Source organism: Pollachius pollachius, assembly GCF_949987615.1.
Source record: "Pollachius pollachius genome assembly, chromosome: 9".
NCBI classification, from domain to species: Eukaryota; Metazoa; Chordata; class Actinopteri; order Gadiformes; family Gadidae; genus Pollachius; species Pollachius pollachius.
This window is the reverse complement of record NC_136942.1, coordinates 1,215,207-1,235,620: the sequence shown is the minus strand read 5'-3', so window position 1 is coordinate 1,235,620 and position 20,414 is coordinate 1,215,207. Positions and strand designations below refer to the sequence as shown.

General features: G+C 48.6%; 1 protein-coding gene across 1 annotated transcript; it reads left to right on the top strand.

Annotated features, from left to right (window-relative positions):
• Positions 1-779: 779 nt before the first annotated feature.
• sema3ab (sema domain, immunoglobulin domain (Ig), short basic domain, secreted, (semaphorin) 3Ab) lies at positions 780-19,456 on the top strand (the record flags this gene model as incomplete). The annotated part of the gene is given in 18 exon segments (XM_079744072.1): positions 780-938; positions 1,750-1,812; positions 4,981-5,100; positions 5,648-5,738; positions 6,767-6,886; positions 7,525-7,667; positions 9,304-9,418; positions 9,696-9,765; positions 10,428-10,572; positions 11,818-12,037; positions 12,437-12,528; positions 12,645-12,686; positions 13,660-13,817; positions 16,395-16,462; positions 18,205-18,350; positions 18,845-19,051; positions 19,054-19,128; positions 19,130-19,456. Coding segments are annotated over 18 exon segments (2,361 nt in total).
• Between the last annotated feature and the right edge of the window lie 958 nt (positions 19,457-20,414).

The following is a 20,414-nucleotide window of genomic DNA, read 5'->3' as shown; positions in this document are numbered from 1 at the left end:
AACAGCCACTGCAGAGTACTGACACTGTTTATTTTCCAATTAGCAAAATGAAAAAGCCTTCAAGTGAACAGAAGTGGGGAGGCAATTAAGAGCCTAAAGAGAATGATGGACTAGAGGTAGCGTGACGGTCAGGCAGGGCTTTAGTCCTTATAGTCATGTCACATTCTGCCGTCTGTTACAGGTAAACCGAAGTATTCACGGCTAGAACACAGCTAGTGCAGCGCATGCATGTTCTGAACGGGTTCATCAGAACAACTTCATACATAACACAGCATTTCCTTGGGTCCTCAGCCATACACCCGCCAAGTGTGAAGTCAATCAGATGAACAGTTGTTTAGAAAATCGATGGACATGCAAACATACAATCAATACATAAATGCGCACATACAGAGACTCCTTTCGTTCTAATAAGGTATCATATTAGCAATTCAACAAGTCTGCCTGTGAAAAAGACGCAAAGTAAAATGTGTCTTATGTGTTATATGTTGTTCACTTTTTGTTTCATTGTATTATATTGATTGCTGCTGCAGTGTTTAGAGATTGTTATTTAACCAGTTTGAATAACGGTTCAATACAAAATAGATACATATAAATAATGAGCAACTATTTCCCTCGAAGATCTTACATAGCAATATTTATTTTATTCTTTTTTTGTATCCAACAAACCAGCCCTGGATATTGTAGTGCTCTGTTTTTGCAGTGATTCATATGGTCATGACAGCTGGCGGCGGTCTGCATGTCCTAAAATGCATTATTACATTATTATTTCCTTTGCAGAAATGCTCCAGTCTAACAACCTGGTGACATTCGATGGCCTGGCCAACAGTTCGGCTTACCACACATTCCTGCTGGATGAGGAGAAAGGCAGGCTTGTGGTCGGGGCCAAAGACCACATCTTCTCCTTCAACCTCCTCAACATCAGCAAGGACTACTCTCAAGTAAGAGCTCCAAACTCTTTCCATCTACAGACCGAGAGAGACCAGAGGCCGAAGGTTTAACTTGGTCCATTCAGCTCGCTGCCTGCCGACATAAATTTCATCCTAATGCTGCAACTCAACAAGGCAAATCTGCAGCTTCCAAAACATCCATCCACTCATGATACAGCCACTTACCACATCCATGCATCAGTCCATTCGCCCATCCACCCATGATACAACCACTTACATAGCCACTTGTTCATCCATCCATCCATCCTTCAGTCCATCCATTCACCAACTCATGATACACCCACTTACATAACCATGCATTCATCAATCTGTCCATCCAGTCACCCATCCCTCTATCCAACCAGCCATTTGAGCCACTGAACTGTCTGTGTCTTCCTCCACAAGTGTCTAAATCTTCATTCGGATTGCCACTCAAAGGTCTCGGTAAACAGGGACCTTGTTTCTTATAGAAAAGTGCCGCATTCATATTTCAGAGCAGAGCTGTCGCACCAGATCACTCGCTCCACCGGGCAGGGCAGTCGCTCTCTACACCTGAATGAATAATGGAATAAACGGAAACAAGATGGAGAACAAATGGCGTTGTGGCCACGTCCCCCAAACACTGCTGTACGCACATGGAACAAACCACTCTCTCCCCTTCAGCGCGCTCACGGCCCGGCCATACCAGACGCATGGTCTCGCCTTGGCCATCCCATTCACTTTGAATAGGATGTGTTATCGTGTGGGGCAAAGGATTATGTAGAGGTGGAACAAAAGTTCTAAAAGTTCACGTGGTCTCATGTCCCCTGTGCTTGCTCTACAGATCGCCTGGCCCCCGTCCACCACCAGGAGGGATGAATGCAAATGGGCAGGGAAGGACCTCTCGGTAAGAGCCGCAGCCATATGACCCTATACCGCTTCTCTTGCATGAATGTGTCCTCTCTTCTTTGTTCTTCACACACACATCCTTTTCTTTTCTTATGGTTGTATTGGAAGTTATGGATCAATACAAAACGGTATTTGAAAAAGAGACTTTATGTGTGTCTGTTATCAATGGTATCTATAGTACGTTGATCCACGTATCGTTTTCAACTTGGCTGCAAAGCCGCCAGCGTTGGAATAGTCATTTAATCTGTCACATCTGTCTCGCTGATCACACATCTGACCCTAATCCTCAGAACAAACATCAAGGTCATTGTTTGACCTGAATAACTCAAGCCAGTGGAATTTACTGTACTCACAGATGGGGCTTCTGAAAATGTAAACTTTCTCTTTCTGTTTCAATGGGACCATGGTTCAATCGTAGACCACTCCTTAGATAAAGGTCAAAGTGCTGAAACCGTCAACGGAGCGGAAGGATTTTTGGATGAGCCTTTGGGGAAACTAACTTGAAACTGTACTTCAATAGGGACACAGCTTGTTTGATGACGCCAGTGCTGGGTGAGAGCTTCCTCTTTGGGAATGTGACATCGTTGTAACATTTAAGATCGACCTGCTGGGTGAGATGTCTCATCCATACTCGAGCGTCCCCGGATGACTTAAACACTCGAATGACAAGGAAGATAAGCGGAAGCTTGTTCAGCATAGCATCGCCTCGCCCACAAGCGCTCGCTGCTCCTGAAGAACGCAGCTCTGAGATCTCCGTCCCTGCCTGCCTCCCTGAGGCCTGAGGCATGACCCGCTGGTTCACAAGGAAACACAGCAACAACAGCCCCTGTTTCCACATCAACTCACAGCAACCCTGGTGCTTTTGGCGAGCACTCCCCTTTCTGCCCTTCTGCGGGGACTGATTTGAAGAGCATCGGAGCCCTTTTGTCCGTGTGTGTTTTTCTGTAAACATTCTGCTACGGATGAATGGGCCGCCCGTGAAGGGTGGTCTTTGTGCGAAGCGGGCTCGGTAAGCTGGAGAGCGAGCGAGAGTTCAGAGAGAGAGAGAGAGAGCGCGGCCGATAGAGGGAATCAAAGTCGGCGGATGTTCTGTGGGCTGAATTCAAAGGAAACATTTCAGAGGCTGAATGGGAAAAGAGGGCAAGGGGTTAGGGGTTATGAAAGATGTTCAGGTCGAATTCATTTGACTTGGAGTACAATCAGTACCCTGCATCTCACAAACGTTTGCACAAACACAACAAATAGCTTTCGGAAAAACTTTTCCTTTTCCTACTTTCTTTTTGAACTTTGAACAGTTTCAATGCGATGAAACACTTTTGGATCGTAACTAACCAGGAGCATTTTATTGAGAGAACTGTATTGATAGGCCTTTTTATTACCATCCCAGTTCGACTTTCTTAAAGGCAGGATTATATCAAGGAAACTAGCATCGTTAAAGCATAAATAAAAACTCAGTTTTTGCTCCTTCCTTGGCTGAAGAACAGACCACACATTATCCATCGGTTGCAATTATTTCATCGCCTGCTACTCGTACAAACGCACCCATTTAGGCTGCAACATCTGCAGAAACGAACCTGTTGACATCACCAAAAGACCTACACACCCAAGTCTGCCATCGACCCTGTCAAACAAGACAAGCAGAGTTTGGCCTCGTCTGTCTCTCCTCCTTCTATTTATTTTTGCCCTGCGTGATGACACATCAGTATTCATTTGAGGTCACTTCTCAGGCACGTGCTGACATAGCAAGAGGAAAACTGGTCACTGGGCACCGAAGCTTTACATACCACAGAGCACAGAATACATACTGATGGAGTCGTGCTCACACACACTCACACACAGCAAAATGTATACATATATTACCGTAACATGAAGAGCGTTGAGACGTATATAACTTTGTCCTGTGAAATGTCAGTTGAATTCATGTATACTTATGGAGTATATGTGAGTATTTTATTTTACTCCATATTCTGGATTTATTTGGACAATTTTATAAAGCTACTCTTTACTGTGTCTCACTCTTTAACTTCAATCTGTGTTTTGTGAGACACTTTATGGCCTCCGTCTGAAAAAGGTCACAGGTTTTTGCAAAAAAGAAGAGAGACAAACATTGAGTCAGCCGATGACTGTGTTCTCCCTGCCAGATGAAAACAGATTACATGTTCAACTATTACTCAGCACAATCCCACTGTGTAATCCAGAGGTCCGTTCAGAACGGCGGTAGATTACATGCGGCTGAGCTCTTTGTTGTGGTCCCGTGGCCCTGCTCCTGTGGCTCTCAGATGGATCTCCACATGTGTCCAGAGAGACGATTAACAGCGGAGAGATGCGCCTTTTGCCCTCTGCCCTCCCATCCAAATGAACTCCGAACCGCTCTGCTTGGGACAGCGACATGGCAGAAGACACAACACTTTTAATGGGTGGTTGTTGTTCATATCTACCAATCCATCCGTCCTTCTGCCATCTATGTACTAAATTAAATAAACTTCAAAAGAGCTATATTGGCTATGAAATAAACGTCAATGGTGAAAAGTAGTATAAAAATCAAACAAAGGAAGAGTTATTAACAATGTCGAGTCTATATAAAAATATCGTTATCAAAGAACAATACAAAAGAATATGTAACATAATAAGTACGAAGAAAGTAGAATATGAAATATACAGGGGTATAAAACCAAAATTAAACACAAAACGTTACACGGATGATGTTTAATTGTGATGCAATTTTGAATCCAGTATTGTAATCGCAATACATTCTCTCACCCACTCTCTCCCTCTCTCTCTCTCTCTCCTTCTCTCTCTGTCTCTGTCTGTCTCTCTCTCTGTCTCTGTCTGTCTGTCTCTCTCTCTCTCCCTCTCTCTCTCACTCTCTCTCTCTCTCTCCCTCTCTCTCTCTCTCCCTCTCTCTCTCTCTCTCTCCCGCTCTCTCCCTCTCCCCCTCTCTCTCTCTCCCTCTCACCCCCCTCTCTCTCTCTCTCCCTCCCCTCTCTCTCTCCCTCTCTCTCTCTCCCTCTCCCCCCTCTCTCTCGCTCTCTCTATCCCTCCCCTCTCTCTCTCTCCCTCTCTCTCTCTCTCCCTCTCCCCCCCCCCCTCTCTCTCTCTCCCTCCCCTCTCTCTCTCTCTCCCTCTCTCTCTCTCTCCCCCCCCCCCCCCTCTCTCTGTGTAACAGAGGGAGTGCGGTAACTTTGTGAAGGTGCTCCAGCCTCTGAACCAGACCCACCTGTACGTGTGCGGGACGGGGGCCTTCCATCCCGTCTGTGGGTTCCTGGAGGTGGGACGGAGGCCAGAGGTACACGCGTCTTACCAACCCTTACGTCTCATGGTGGTTTGATGGCACGACTGCTCCAGGTTCTCAGATTGTTGTTGTTGTTCCACGAACCAAAGGTTTATTTATAATACCCTCGATTTGAAGGGCTTTCATTGTGACTTGATTCACTCACTTGAATGTCATTGTGTGTTCTATTCATTGTATTATGTGTGTGTGTGTGTGTGTCTGTTGTTTTTGTGTGTGTGTGTGCGTGCGTGTGCGTGTGTGTGTATGTGTGTGTGTGAGCGGTCACAGGAAATTGCTTCCCTCTCCTCCATATGTCACTGCGTTGCATTTTCTAAATCTGTTTCCCAGTCATTAGACATGTCTTCACAGACAGTTAGAGGCGGGTAAAAAAAAACAGTTTCAGAAGAGCCATCTTCCAATTAGACTCTCACCATGAAGTCTGATGCACCTCACGGTTCAGGCTAGCGCTGAGGCACAGCGTGGAACCGCGGAAAATGACTGTATACCTCTATATAATCTGTTATTTTAGCTCTAGGCTGATTGCATTTGACTGTGTTTCCAGGAGAACCTGTTCAGGCTGGGGCCCTTCATAGAGAACGGCAGAGGGAAGAGTCCCTATGACCCAAAGCTCTTCACAGCTTCTATGCTGATTGGTAAGGCCCCACGCACACATGCACACACACACACACACACATGCACACACTCACACACTCACACGCACGCACGCACTCACGCATGCACACACACACACACACACACACACACACACACACACACACACACACACACACACACATTGACACGCACTCACACAAAGATCTACACTTTCACACACACACACATACACACACACACACACATACACACACACACTACGCACGCACACAGTGTATCCTGCTCACTACTACTAACATACACTCTCTTTAGGTTTTCTTTCGGGAGGTAAGGTGCAGCCACCTTGGTCACTCTCACTAACACCACGCTCAGCATCGACCCACATGATGGGAACGGTGAAATGAATTACAGGCCTGATTTACTTGGTTCGCTCGTTATCACGTCGCCTGCCCTTTTCTTTTTACATACACGCAAAACAAGAACCCCCTTATTTGCAAGGGCGGTAAAACTTTATTTAAATCCGGGAGCGGCTTTCCCCCGGGCTGGGTGTGTATGAGCCTTAAGCGTGTCAGTCCTGCCTCAGCGTTTAGAGCTCAGAAGCACGCTTTTTGTTTTCGGTCCAGGTGCGCCCTACCAGTCCCTCCTCTCCGGTCGGGTCCCTTTGTGTTGGCGTCTCCGTAACAGATGGCCATCTCTCGGTCCATCACCCCTAATCACACACAGCCCCGCCGCTCACACACATGTTCCCTTCTCCTCCACATTATTATGCACTCCCCCAGTCTCACACCTCTGCAACCCCTCCTCACCCCCACCCTCCTCCCTGTCTACGTGAGGGCGGTCGGCGTTGCCTTGGCAACGTCCATCTCACTATACGCCCTAATATCCGTTCTCGTCGTGGTCCCTTGTCCGTGCCAGCTGGCGTCGACCTGGACCGCAAAGCCCCCCCGAGGCAAAAAAAAAACAACTCGATAAATCTTCACACCTGCATCTGGTGCACGTGGCCGGGCCTCAGGTCCTGAGCGGTTGCTAGGCTAACGCTGTCCGCTCGTCTCATTGGTCGGTTCAGACGGTGAGCTGTACTCCGGCACGTCGGCTGACTTCATGGGGCGGGACTTTGCCATCTTCCGGACTCTCGGCAAGCACCACCCAATCAGGACGGAGCAGCATGATTCTCGTTGGCTGAATGGTAAGGAAGGCACCTGTCCGTCAAAGTCTGCCAGCATTGCCTTCCCTCTTTGGAGAATCTCAGACAAAATGTTATAATTATTGTTGCTGTTGAGTGTGTGTGTGTGTTTATGTGTATGTGTGTGAGTGTGTTTTTGTGTGTGTGTATTTATGTGTATTTATGTGTGTGTGTGTGTGTGTCTCTGTGTGTGTGTCTGTTTATGTGTGTGTGTGTGTGTGTCTGTGTGTGTATTTATGTGTGCATGTGTCTGTGTGTGTGTGTCTTTTTGGGTGTCTGTGTGTGTGTGTGTGTGTTTGTGTGTGTGTTTGTGTGTGTGTGTCTTTTTGGGCGTCTGTGTGTGTGTTTGTGTGTGTGTGTGTTTGTGTGTGTGTGTGTCTTTTTGGTTGTCTGTGTGTGTGTGTGTGTGTTTGTGTATTTTTGGGTGTCTTTTTGTGTGTTTCTGTGTGTGTGTGTGTGTGTGTGTGTCTTTTTGGATGTCTTTGTTTGTGTGTGTGTGTGTGTGTGTGTGTGTCTTTTTGGGTGTCTTTGTGTGTGTGTGTGTGTGTGTGTGTGTGTGTGTGTCTTTTTGGGTGTCTTTGTGTGTGTGTGTGTGTGTGTGTGTGTGTATTCATGTTTCTTCATGTGTGTGTGTGCTCCAGAGCCCAGGTTCGTGAGCGTTCACCTGATCCCTGAGAGTGACAACCCCGAAGACGACAAGATCTACCTGTTCTTCAGGGAGAGCGCTATAGACGGAGAGCATGCTGGGAAGGCCACACACGCGCGCATCGGACAGCTCTGCAAAGTACGTGCACACACACACACACACACACACACACACACACACACACACACACACACACACACACACACACTCCCTCGCCATACTCTCGCCTCTTTCTTTCTCTATCTCTCTCAGTCAATTTCTCTCTCTCTCTCTCTTTCTGTCTCTCTCTCAATGTCTCGCACAGACACACACAAGAAATTGTGTGTGTGTGTTTGTGTGTACGTACCATGTGCATGCGTAAATATCAACGCATGAGATTCCAGTTTTTTTTATCTTGAAACCACTTGAGGTCTCTGAGAGGCTCCAACAATGGCCGCTTTCAGAAGCTGTTATCTTACGCTATTTTTAGCCCCGGAGAAGCTTTGTTTGTGTTGAGTGCGGTGGCCCCCCGAAGACAGAGAGGCGGTCCAAGTGTTTAAATGTCAGCGGAACCTGAGAGGCAGGGAGGAGTGTCCCTGGCAGCGCTGACATCCTCCAGCCTAGCGCTGGCTCTGATCAGCGTCCCCCCCGGCTCCAACCAGTCTCTGGGGGGGAATGCTCACCCCCAACTGCTGGCTCTGGATCAGCTTTCACTCCACACAAACCATTAGTCATTAATTAAGGAGTGAAACACTTAGACTGACCGGGGATCTGCGGAGGGAAGTCTAGGCGTTCGCGGTTCCTTTACACCCCAGCCCTGAGGCCTGCGCCCTGATCAACCAGCGCAACAACGAACGAGGATGATGGAGCGAATGTATAAATGCATTAGATGCACTCATCTTTGTCTTATTCACATTCAATGATAGGGTTAGATTGAGGGTTAAATTAAACAGATAACTGTGGGTGATTGTGAGGGAATGGGCTCTGCTGTTCGGTTAACCAGCCGGAGACAGACGATTTCAGCACTCTGCATATTCAGCGACATAATTGGCTGTCGTGAATCGACACAGAACTTGACGTTTGTTGATCCTAGTGTTTCCGTCAGCATTCTGTCAGCGACTCCACGGGGTCCTGTTTGCTTGTGTGCACACTGAAAAGCAAACACAGCAAGTGGCCCGGACGCACACGCACACGCCTCCGGGCATGAGCTGCCGGCTCTAATTGTAGGTAGACAGTCGTCTGTCATCGCTCCTGTCAGATGTTCCCATCGCCGGTGACGGATCAAAACAAGTCCGAGGCGAGGTCTCGATGTGAATGATGGCTTTGTTTACTGGAATTCATCACTTACATGCCACGTTCTAGTTTTGGTTTCCAAAGGCTTGGCGAGAGTCACAAGTTTGATTTTATTTTTGTAACATATAATAACAACCATCTAATCTGATTTAAAAGTTTAATTTACACGCTTTGTGTGTGTGTGTTTGTGTGTGTGTGTCTGTATGTGTGTGTGTGTCTGTCTGTGTGTGTCTGTGTGTGCCTGTGTGTGTGTGTGTGTCTGTATGTGTGTGTGTCTGTGTGTGTCTGCGTGTGTGTGTGTGCGTGTGTGTGTGTGTGTCTGTGTGTGTGTGCGTGCGTGCGTGTGTGTGTGTGTGTCTGTATGTGTGTGTGTCTGTGTGTGTCTGCATGTGCGTGTGTGTGCGTGTGTGTGTGTGTGTGTGTGTGTGTGTGTGTGTGTGCGTGTGTGTGTGCGTGTGTGTGTGTGTGTGTGTGTGTGTGTGTGTGCATATCTCTTCTCCAGAATGACCTGGGGGGTCACAGGAGCCTGGTGAACAAGTGGACCACCTTCCTGAAGGCTCGGCTGGTCTGCTCCGTGCCAGGACCCAACGGGATAGACACACACTTTGACGAGCTGCGTGAGTCCCCCACCTGCCTTACCCCGCCCTGCGCCCCGTTAGAGACGTCCGCCAAACTGAAGTCAAATAGAACTTGCATCCAAAACATATGCAGGATGATCACAAATGTAGAGAAAGCTACAACTGAAAAAAGTGTGTACTCATTATTGCTGAAATGACGCGTTCCTCGATGTTGGTAAGATAACAATGTGCCACGTGTATGGAGACGTGCAGAAATGTATGGTGCAATGTGTGCAATGTGTCATGTGATGAAACTTTGTCTTCCGTTGGTTTTCAGAGGACGTTTTTCTAATGAGCACCAAGGACCCCAAGAACCCCATCGTCTACACAGTGTTCACCACCTCCAGGTACGGCCAGAGTCGCTTTACCTTCATGCCATAACCGTCGGTTAGTCTTTCCCCGATTGAGCTCACACGATGGGGATTGAGCCATTTGATGAAAGCCCTTGCATTTGCAATATTATGAACGTTGCAAACTGGGTGTCGGGGGACATTCCCGGGGGAAATCAGAAGCGACGCACAGTAAGTGACATGTTTGAAATCACCCAGTAGCGGTTGTTCCGCCTGAGAGCAGCCACTGCTGGCCGATAGAGCTCACTTCCTCCCTAGTAGGTGAGGTCCAAAAACACATCAGCAATTGCTGCTCATCCCCAATGGTGGTCGAAAAAAATCCAAAGAAAATGAGACGGAAATCGTTAAGATTTCCACTTTAATTTGGACAGCATTCAGCTAAGTGAAGACACGCTATGCCGTCGATAAAGAGGATAATGTTAACTGTCGATAATGTTAAAAAAAAAAAGTGCATCAACATTTGTATAGAGAAGTGTTTCTGAATCGTTTTGTATTTATTTCCAAGTATACTACCCTGCTCTACGTTGTGCTGTGACACACACATTTCCCGTCTGGGCTGAAGGAAGCCCTATCTCATCTTGTGTTGTTACTTTAATGTCCGCACCGTCTGGTCTAGTTGGTACCGTGCCATTGAGCCCTCTCCATTATCTCCCCCACAGCAACATCTTCAAAGGCTCGGCGGTCTGTCTGTACAGCATGGTGGACATCAGGAGGGTGTTCCTGGGCCCCTACGCCCACCGCGACGGTCCCAACTATCAGTGGGTGCCGTTCCAGGGCCGGGTGCCCTACCCGCGACCAGGCACGGTGAGATGACTACCCCCCCCTCCCCCCGTGTGGTCTCCATGGGTGTAGACCCGGGCCGTCCGTGGCCTACTGGTTAAGGAGGGTGGCCGGTTCGAATCCCGACCGGAAGGCAAAAATGTGGACGGGGGGAGTAGTAGTGCAGCACCCTCCATCGTGAGGCACCCATGAGCAAGGCACCTGAAACCCCCCGGCGCTGCACTGCGGCTGCCCACAGCTCCGGGTGTGCCGGTGTGCCCCCATGTGTGTGCCCCCGTGTGTGTGGACCTCTGACCGGGGCACTCCTCTGAGTGTGTGTGTGTGTGTGTGTTCACCGGCTCCCGGACGGGTCAAAAGCAGAGAAAGAATTTCCCCCAAAAAGGGACAATGAAGGATTACTTAAAATAAGATCTAGAAAGAGGGAAAATAACAGGACAACGGACTTTATCGCACATCCGTCCGTCGTCACATTCATCAACACATTTCCTTCTTTTTTTTTTCTATAAATGTGTTGGACATCAAAATGACATGGCACCCTCAGCTTCCTGCTCCGCTTCCTGCCTATGTTTTTTATTTATCACAACACAAGTCTGGGCGTGCAGGCAACACATTCCAAGTGATAATGACAGTCTGGTCAAGCTTGAGAGTATTCCAGTCTGCACCCAGTCATCCCTCTATCAAAACCAGAACCATCTGTTTCGCCCTCGCCTCATATCGGGTCATCTAACCGAAGCTCTGCATGATGATTAACCGGGTTCATTGATTTATCATCAACATGTATTAATATTTTTTAGAACTTACTTGTTCCAAAAATCCCATATGTGATTGTCATGACGATGACATCTTCGCAATTTCTCAAGGAACTGAGTGTGTCTAGGACATTAGTGTTGGAGCTTCACTCCATCCATCACTTTTACCGTACCCCACCCCAAACTCCATCCCACAGGAGCGTGTTTACATGCTTAACTTAAACATTATAAATAATAGACCCCCTTTCACACAGGCGAACTCGCAGGACAAACTCACAGTAATGACAGTTCAGCCCTCTTTCATGCACCAGGACACGGGTAGTAGTCTGACCTAGTGGAGATAACACACATGGGCCACGGATATATCACATGTGCCCTGATGCATACAAGGAGAAGACGTCCCCACAGTGGTCAGGATAACAACACAGTACACACCAATGAAGATAAACAGGGATTCTTGAATACAAACTTCCATGCCTTAAACATCGAGGAGAATACCCTAACTGTCCCCCCCCCCCAGTGCCCCAGCAAGACGTTTGGCGGCTTCGACACCACCAAGGACCTCCCCGACGACGTGGTCACCTTCGCCAGGAACCACCCGGCCATGTTCCACCCAGTCTACCCCATCAACAACAAGCCCATCATGGTGAAGACGGACGTGGACTACCAGTTCACCCAGATCGTGGTGGACAAGGTGGAGGCGGAGGACGGCCAGTATGACGTCATGTTTATTGGCACTGGTATGCAAATGAATTGATTATGCATTCATACGTTCATAGATAAACGGCTGCTTAATCTGTGTGGTGTGACACTCCAGCAATCAAATGCGTTTGAATCATTGATCACATCCCCGTACCGCAATATCCGTGGGGATGTGATCAAAACATTATGACCAAAGTATTGATCACAACCTCAATATGGTATAGTATATTTTATTTTGCCTAACCCTATTTTATATATTGTACATTTGTCAGGGACAATGTACAACAAGGCGTCAGTCTCAATGAGATGAGACCCATTGTGCCACATTATCGCGTCTTGCTCATTGCATTTCCATCCGCAACCTTGACCAGCTACGCATAACGATACAGTCAGCGTTCGGTCCAACCACGTGTCGTGTGCTGGTGTTCCTCCTGCAGACATTGGAACAGTGATGAAGGTGGTGTCCGTCCCCAGAGGGTCCTGGCATGACTTGGAGGAGGTCCTACTGGAGGAGATGACTGTGTTCAGGGTAGGGACCCCTCTCTGCCCCCCGCTGCAGTCAGCCATCCAAACCTCTGTGCCGGTGCGGCTGAATGCTGGGCTGTAATCACTTGTTCCTCCTCTTTCGTCGTTCTTTGTCTCCAGGAACCCACGGCCATAACAGCAATGGAACTTTCGACAAAGCAGGTAATGACGCCGTCGAATGTGAGATGAACGATAAAGAATATAAGCCAGAGAAAGGATGAGAAATAAAGGAGTTGCTGAACGGGGGATAGGATGATCAAGAGGTGAAGAGGGGACAATCACATCTATTACCACCACTAGTACCACTACTATCACTACTACCACTAGTACCACTACTACCGCTAGTATCACTACTATCACTACTACCACTAGTACCACTACTATCACTACTACCGCTAGTACCACTGCTATCACTACTATCGCTTCTACCACTACTAACACTACTACCACTAGTACCACTACTACCGCTAGTACCACTACTATCACTACTACCACTAGTACCACTACTACCACTATCACTACTACCTCTACTATCGCTGCTACAACTACTACAACTTCTACCACTAATACCACTGCTACTGACAGGGATCATTATCATAAGTCCACAATACAACTATAACACAGTCAATAAATATCAAATTAACGTAATTAAAAAAACACCGGGTACAAAAACAGTATGTAGCATACAGTGATTGTCTTCCTCGTTGCTAGTCGCTCATCCAGTAGCGACACACCTTTAGCCCCCGGCCTTGACAAACAGAACAAAGGGACATTTGTAGGCTGAGTTTACGAAGCGCAGGATTGACTCAACCACCTCGAGAGTCGCTGCGTCAGCCCAACCGCTAGTAGCAACTACACAGGTGCAGAGGTACAGGTGAGGTCACCGCAGTCTGCTAACGGAGACGTAGCCGCGTGCCAGAGGGCGACGCACATTCCTGCCTCTGCTAGCATGATTTACAACCAACCCGCCGCCCCTGTGCTCCTTCCTTAAGAGCGGTTCAACTGTCACAAAACCGCATCGTACGCCGTCCGCCAAAGTCTACACAAAGTAACCATTCCTGAAAAACGATTTGGATGAAATGCAAGAAGGCGTGACTTTGCGTCGTGCCCCCCCCCCCCCCTCTGGTTCCCACAGCAACAGCTGTACCTGGGTTCGTCCATCGGGGTGTCCCAGATGCCCCTGCACCGCTGCGAGGTGTACGGGAAGGCGTGCGCCGAGTGCTGCCTGGCCCGGGACCCCTACTGCGCCTGGGACGGCACCGAGTGCTCCCGCTACTTCCCCATGGCCAAGAGGTACTACCCCCCGTCCCGTCACCTGCCCCATCCCCCTGTCCCCCGTCCCGTCCCCCCCCCCCGTCTGTGGTTGACACGCAGCCCCTCTGTTTCCCAGTACACCTCAGAGCCAATAGGGATGGATGGATTGTCTGGACTCCAGAAACACGCACACACACCACAAGCCCCGCGACGTTGCCGTGGCAAACGGGCAGCACATGCTCGGGCAAAGGCCTTCGCATATCTGTCACATGTTGAATCCGTTCTTGTGAGAAACATTGGGTCCGATGAGGGGGGGAAAAGCGGGGGCTTTAGGTATATCCATAGATTAAGGACACATGCGGGATATGGTTGAGTTTCAGAGGAGGTGGTGAGGGTGGGGGTTGGCCATAAATAGAGCAGCCATTGTGCCCGCCGCCAGAACCCCCTTCAGGTGGAGGAGTCAGGTTCCTGCTGCATGTGTTTACAGTCAGGGGGACCCATGTCAGCCGCTGTCTGGGGGAACCGGGGGGGGAGGTAAACGGTGGAGGTGCCCAGAGTCTGCTACTGGTGTGTGTGTGTGTGTGTGTGTGTGTGTGTGTGTGTGTGTGTGTGTGTGTGTGTGTGTGTGTGTTCCATGGGGTTCCACTTCCATCGGGATCACGTTTCGTCTGGTACCTGAACCTAGTTGGACACCGCTTGTTCTCTAGTTGGATTCTACTTTGAATATACTTGGACTCTAGTTATTATGCTAGCTGTACTCTAGATGGACTCTTTAGTTGGACTCCAGCTGTGCTCTAGTTCAGTGGTTTTCAAACTGTGAGGCGCGCCTCCCCTGGGGGGCTCCAGAGTTCTTCCGGGGGGGCGCGACGTGAGAAAAAAATATACCAGAAAAAGTAACGCAAAAAAAACGCAAAGACGAAGAAGCGCTGTGTTCGAAATCGTTCCCTATCCACTCACTCACTATTCCCTATATAGTGTTTATGATATAGTGCATTATATAGGGAACGAACGAACGAGAATTCGGACACTACGCTGAACATTTCTAAACGTCATTTGCGTCAGTAAATGCGACGGGTGTTTGTGTGACGCACACAGATGCGCCCTCATCATGTAAACAAACCGGGCACCCACGAGGAAAGCTGGAGGTTGTATTGATGTTAAATGTTACATTTCCTTGATCAAGGTTTTTTTTAATTAATTTTGAATGTTACATTTTCTCTGTTAAATCCCAAATAAATTGTTGACATTTCTATTCGTTTTCACGGTTATTCAGCTTCTTCTTCTCGCTCGGAAAAACACGACCGCATTGCATTGTGGTATACGGGAGTAACATGTAGGGAACATCGTATGTTCACTCAAATTTTGGGTATTTTAAGTCCACTGTATAGGTCATGAAATTTACCACTGAGAATTCGAACACCACTACAAAATGGTGAGCACCCTATATAGTGCACTATATCCGTGATGGGGAACGCTTTCGAACACAGCTACGCAAACTCATTGCTCCCACTAAAGATGAGGTTAGCTAAAAAGGAGGCTAAACTGGCAGTTTACAGATTAAGATGTTCACATGTATTTTAAAAACGTTAAGCAAAAACATGCTTAGATAAAGATGTTAAAATGTGTTAAATGTGTTTAAAAACGCACAAAGATGTTTAAAATGTTTCAAAAATGTTTCGAAAAAATATGATCAGAGATGTTTAAAATGTGTAAAATATGATCAGAGATGTTTAAGATATGATCAGAGATGTTTAAAATGTGTAAAATAATTAAAAGATCTTTCAAAACACGGGGATTTGGAAAAAAAAATTGGGGGGGGGGGCTCAGCTGAAATTTGTTCTCTGAGGGGGGGGCTCACTCTCTCTTACTTTGAAAACCCCTGCTCTAGTTGGACTCTAGTTGGACTCATCGAATAGCTAGCTGGACTCTATTTGGACTCTACTCAGCCTTCAGAAGGTCTCCCAGCTGGACTCTATTTGGACCCTACTAGTGGGCTCTAGTTGATCTGCTATCTGGTCTTCAGTTGAACTCTGGTTGGTCTCTAGTGGGACTCAGGATCACCTCTTGACCCCTCGTGCGAGAGGCCAAAGAGTGGCGGGGCCCAGACGGAGAGGTTGTGCCACTGAGAGCTTGTTTTGCGCGGGCCCTCTGTCACTATCGGTTCGCTGTGCGTCCTCGTTGTCTTTGAGAGGGACACAGGAGAATTCAAATTGGTTTTGTACCTGCGGCATCCAGTGAAGACAGAGACAATGATTGATGAGATCGGAATTCCTTTCTTCCTCTACAAGTCCAAAAACGTTTGGATTGTTGCCCTTCAATGTTTTTCATCGGTTTGTTTTGCCTCACATTATTGCCTCAGACCACAATCACATTTAAACAAACACAGAGAACTCAACACACATGCAATACGCCTGAGTGTATGAATGCAAAAACACACACACACACAAACACACACACACAAATCCTGTGAATATATGGGATATATGTATTTGTATATAATTTAAATTGTATTGATTTTTCACAACAGTAACACTGACAATACAAGACAAAAGGCTAGGGGAGAGAAAGGGAGTTTGGGGGATTTCTGAATGTGCTGATTGGTCTGTGTCTCCACAGACGCACCCGCCGGCAGGACATCCGCAACGGAGACCCTCTCACCCAGTGCTCGGACCTCCAGCACCAAGGTAGGACAGTCAGAGCCGCCCCTTTTATCTCCTCATTCAGCGGACTGCACCTTCATCCAGGGGGAGGCTGAGAGCAATCCTAGCCTTGATCCAACGGGTTCCAACCCCGTCTCAAAACAACAACCGAAGTGCAAAGAAGCCGAGCGCACAAATGTCACACATGTACAGTATTGCATTGACATAGTCCGTCATCACAGTTACGGTCTCAAAGGGCTTCACAGCCTCACATCTGAAGGCATCTGGCCCTAACCCCCCCAAAGAGCAAGGAGCGACTCTCTTTAATCATGGAAGGAAGAACCCATGGGAAGGAACACAGACGGCGGGATCACTCCGTCCTAGGATGATGAGGAGTGCAATCGGGTGCAATGGACAGACATGTGCATGACATGCGCTCTGTGTATCAATATAGTGACTGTGAATAGAACACAAATTCAATGTGGTCCATAGACTGGGCGGCTTTTCGGCTTTGGTAACGTCAAATTAGTCACTGCTGGACTTTTCTAAAGGGATCAAAGGAGCAGCAGAAGGCTATTGGAGTGTGTGTTTACGTGTGTGTGTGTGTGCGCGTGGATGTGTGTGTGTGTGTGTGTGGTAGTGGCGTCTTGTGTTTTTATGCGTTCCTGCTGGTGTGATGATTAGAGTGGTCCATGGGAAGCTTGTAATTAACCCTGGTCTGTTTCTCCGTCACTGTCGCTCTGACTGCCCCTCCAATCCAATCCACTAGCGTCAGTCCCCTCAGCGAGGTGGTTGCTGATGCTGCTGCCGTGTGTGTCTGTTGGGACACAACACAACACAGCTCACACTTAATTACCCACTTTAAAGGGAGAGAACCTTTCATTTCAAGGTTTCTTTCCTAGATAGAGTGCACATGCAGGGAGACCGTCAAGGCGTTAAAGGTACGATGCGTTTGCCCGTTGAAGTCGCTCTGTGGGACGTTTGCGTGTAAAAGGACGACTTGAGCGTTGAGTTGTGATTTTAAAACGTGGAGGAATGACCCTCTCTGCATTCCCCCCCAGTCAACGGGGAAACGCATGAAGGGTTCAAGGCTGTGTGTGTGTGCGTGTGTGTGTGTGTGTGTGTGTGTGTGTGTGTGTGTGTGTGGCGGCTGGGGGAGGAGCCATATGAGGCATATGTTGATTATAAAGACCTCAGGACATGCTGAGTTGTCGGAACCAATGCAGTGTCTGGGAGGTCAAACCGAGGAATGCCTTGGTGTGCGTGTGTGTGTGTGTGTGCGCATGTGTGCGTGTGTGTGAGTGAGAACAGGGCCTGAAGTAGAGGGAGCCACCACAGATCCGCTTCCCTCGCAGCACCTATGATCGAGTGTTAAGCAAAGAGACGGGCGGCAGTAACGCAAAACGCAGGAACAGAGCAGAACCGAGAAACCATTTGAAATAGAACCAGGAAGCGCATCCCCCCCCCCCCCCCCCCAGACGCACAAACACACTCACACACACTTTATATCCACCCATGAACCCAATAAAACAATGTACTGCCATGCGGCTCTCAATTAACTTGGACTGTGCCATTAACTATGACCATGTTTTAGCCAGAGCCTATGTTTAAACTGGGATTAACGTGTGTGTGCGTGTGTTTGCGTGTGTGTGTTCATGCCTGCGTTTGTGTGTTCATGCCTGCGTGTGTGTGTGTGTGTGTGTGTGTGTGTGTGTGTGTGTGTGTGTGTGTGTGTGTGTGTGTGTGTGTGTGTGTGTGTGTGTGTGTGTGTGTGCGTGGCGCTGCAGATGAGCTCTACGGGCAGACCACCATGCTGGATAAGCGTGTGTACGGCGTGGAGAACAGCAGCACCTTCCTGGAGTGCAGCCCCAAGTCCCAGCGCGCCCTCACCTCCTGGCGCTACCAGAGGACCAGCGAGGACCGCAAGCAGGAGGTCCGGCTCCCCCCCTCCCTCTCTCGCTGGTCCATTCGCACCCCTTACTCTACATCCTGATAGGAGGGCTCTGGGAGTAACTGGTAGAACTAGTGTTACACGTTACTGATCCTTTTACTGCATGTTGCTTCGTTTTTTTTGGGGAGGCTGAAGACAAAACCGGTCTGTCTCTGTCCGTCCGTCCATCTATCTGTCAGTGTGTCTGTCTTTCCGTCTATCTTCCTATCTGTCTGTCTGTCTATTTGTCTCAGCTGCCTACCCACGCAACATTTATCCGTAATATAGGGCCCAGAAGTTTGATTCAATGTTATATAGTAGTATTGAATTAATCAAATTCAATACAGTTGACCCTAATTGTATTTGAAGTTCCCTTAGCAGTCACATGGACAGCTGCTTGTGGGATATTCCTCATGTCATAATCCTCCCCGTCCAACCCCACCTCAGGCTACGTCCTTGTGGAGTCAAGCCTTCTCTATTTGCGTGTCGTGTTGCAGGTCAAGGCGGAGGAGCGGTTCGTCCGCACCGAGCAGGGTCTGCTGATCCGCGCGCTGGGCAGCAGCGACTCGGGGCTCTACCTGTGCCAGGCGGTGGAGCACGGCTTCATGCAGACGCTGGTGAGGGTCGCCCTGGAGGTCATAGTCACCGAGCGTCTGGAGGACTTGTTGCACCGCGCCGAAGAGACCGCCAGCCCGTCCCCCGCCCGGGACCGCCTCCCTCCTCATCCACCTCCGCCCCACCTTCCTCCTCCTCCTCCTCCTCCTCCTCCTTCCTCCCCGCACCGGGAATCGCCCAACCAGAAGCTGTGGTACCGGGACTTCCTGTCCCTGGTCAACCACCCCACGCTCAACAGCGTGGACGAGTTCTGCGAGCAGGTGTGGAAGCGGGAGAGGAAGCACAAGCGGCAGAAGGCTCAGCTGCTGCAGCAGGGGCTCATCCAGCAGCAACAGGAGCAGCAGCAGAGAGGCCAGGGTCCCGCCGTGCACGCCCACGGGCCTCACGTGCACGCCCACGGGCTGGCGAGCGCCAAGTGGAAACACCTGCAGGACCGGCAGAAGGGACGCAACCGGAGGACCCACGAACTAGAGAGGGCGCCACGCAGCGTCTGACGCCCCCGTGACCTTTGACCTTTGGCCAACAAGCGGACCCTGAACTTTGAACTCAAACCTCATCTTGTTCCCGGCGCACGGATCACAGGCCCCGGCCACCGCCCCCTTCCTCCCCAACCCCTCCGTTGACGTTTCATTCCCATACTGATGTACAATAACAGGCTTCTTCAGACTCTGGATGGAAAACAGTCACAATCATTTCCTGTTCTTCTGGTTGATGTGTGTGTCTGTGTGTCTGTGTGTTTGTGTGTGTGTGTGTGTGTGTGTGTGTGTGTGTGTGTGTACGCAGAGTGCGTGGGCAGCTTATTTGACAGAAACACAGCCTGTATACAGAGGTCTGTGTCTCAATACCTGACAAGGTATTTTGACAGCCAGCCCTGACTATAATCCACACACACAGACACACACACCCACACACACACACACACACATAGACACACACACGCACACACACACACACACACACACACACACAAATGCTCTGGTCTATCAGTGCCATAGTGACATTGTACAGTAGTCAGGTGTCTTTGTTAATGTACAACTTAATAGTTCCATAAGACTAACAGATCACATCCTGCGACATTTCATGCCTGGGTAGAAACAGTGAGTGTGTTTTAAAACTTTTTCACATAGAAATTGCAGCTTACAGTAGATATAAAATCACAATAACGGTCATTGATTTTTGTTCATGTGAAGAACAACTGTGATATTCTTTGCTTTAATACAGCAATAGAAAAAATACATAAACAAATCCAACTATACTAAATGCCTCACTAAAATAGTTATAAGCATCCGCCACATACCCTAAATTATTTCACTTCTACATGTATATATTCTTCAAAGTCTCCTCAAATCACATGGAATGGATTGTGAAGCAGCTGGGGGAAATCTAGAGAATTGTATAGAGTTGTCGTGTTTCGTTCCCTAGGTAGGCTCTTCAAAGTACATGAGAGAGATT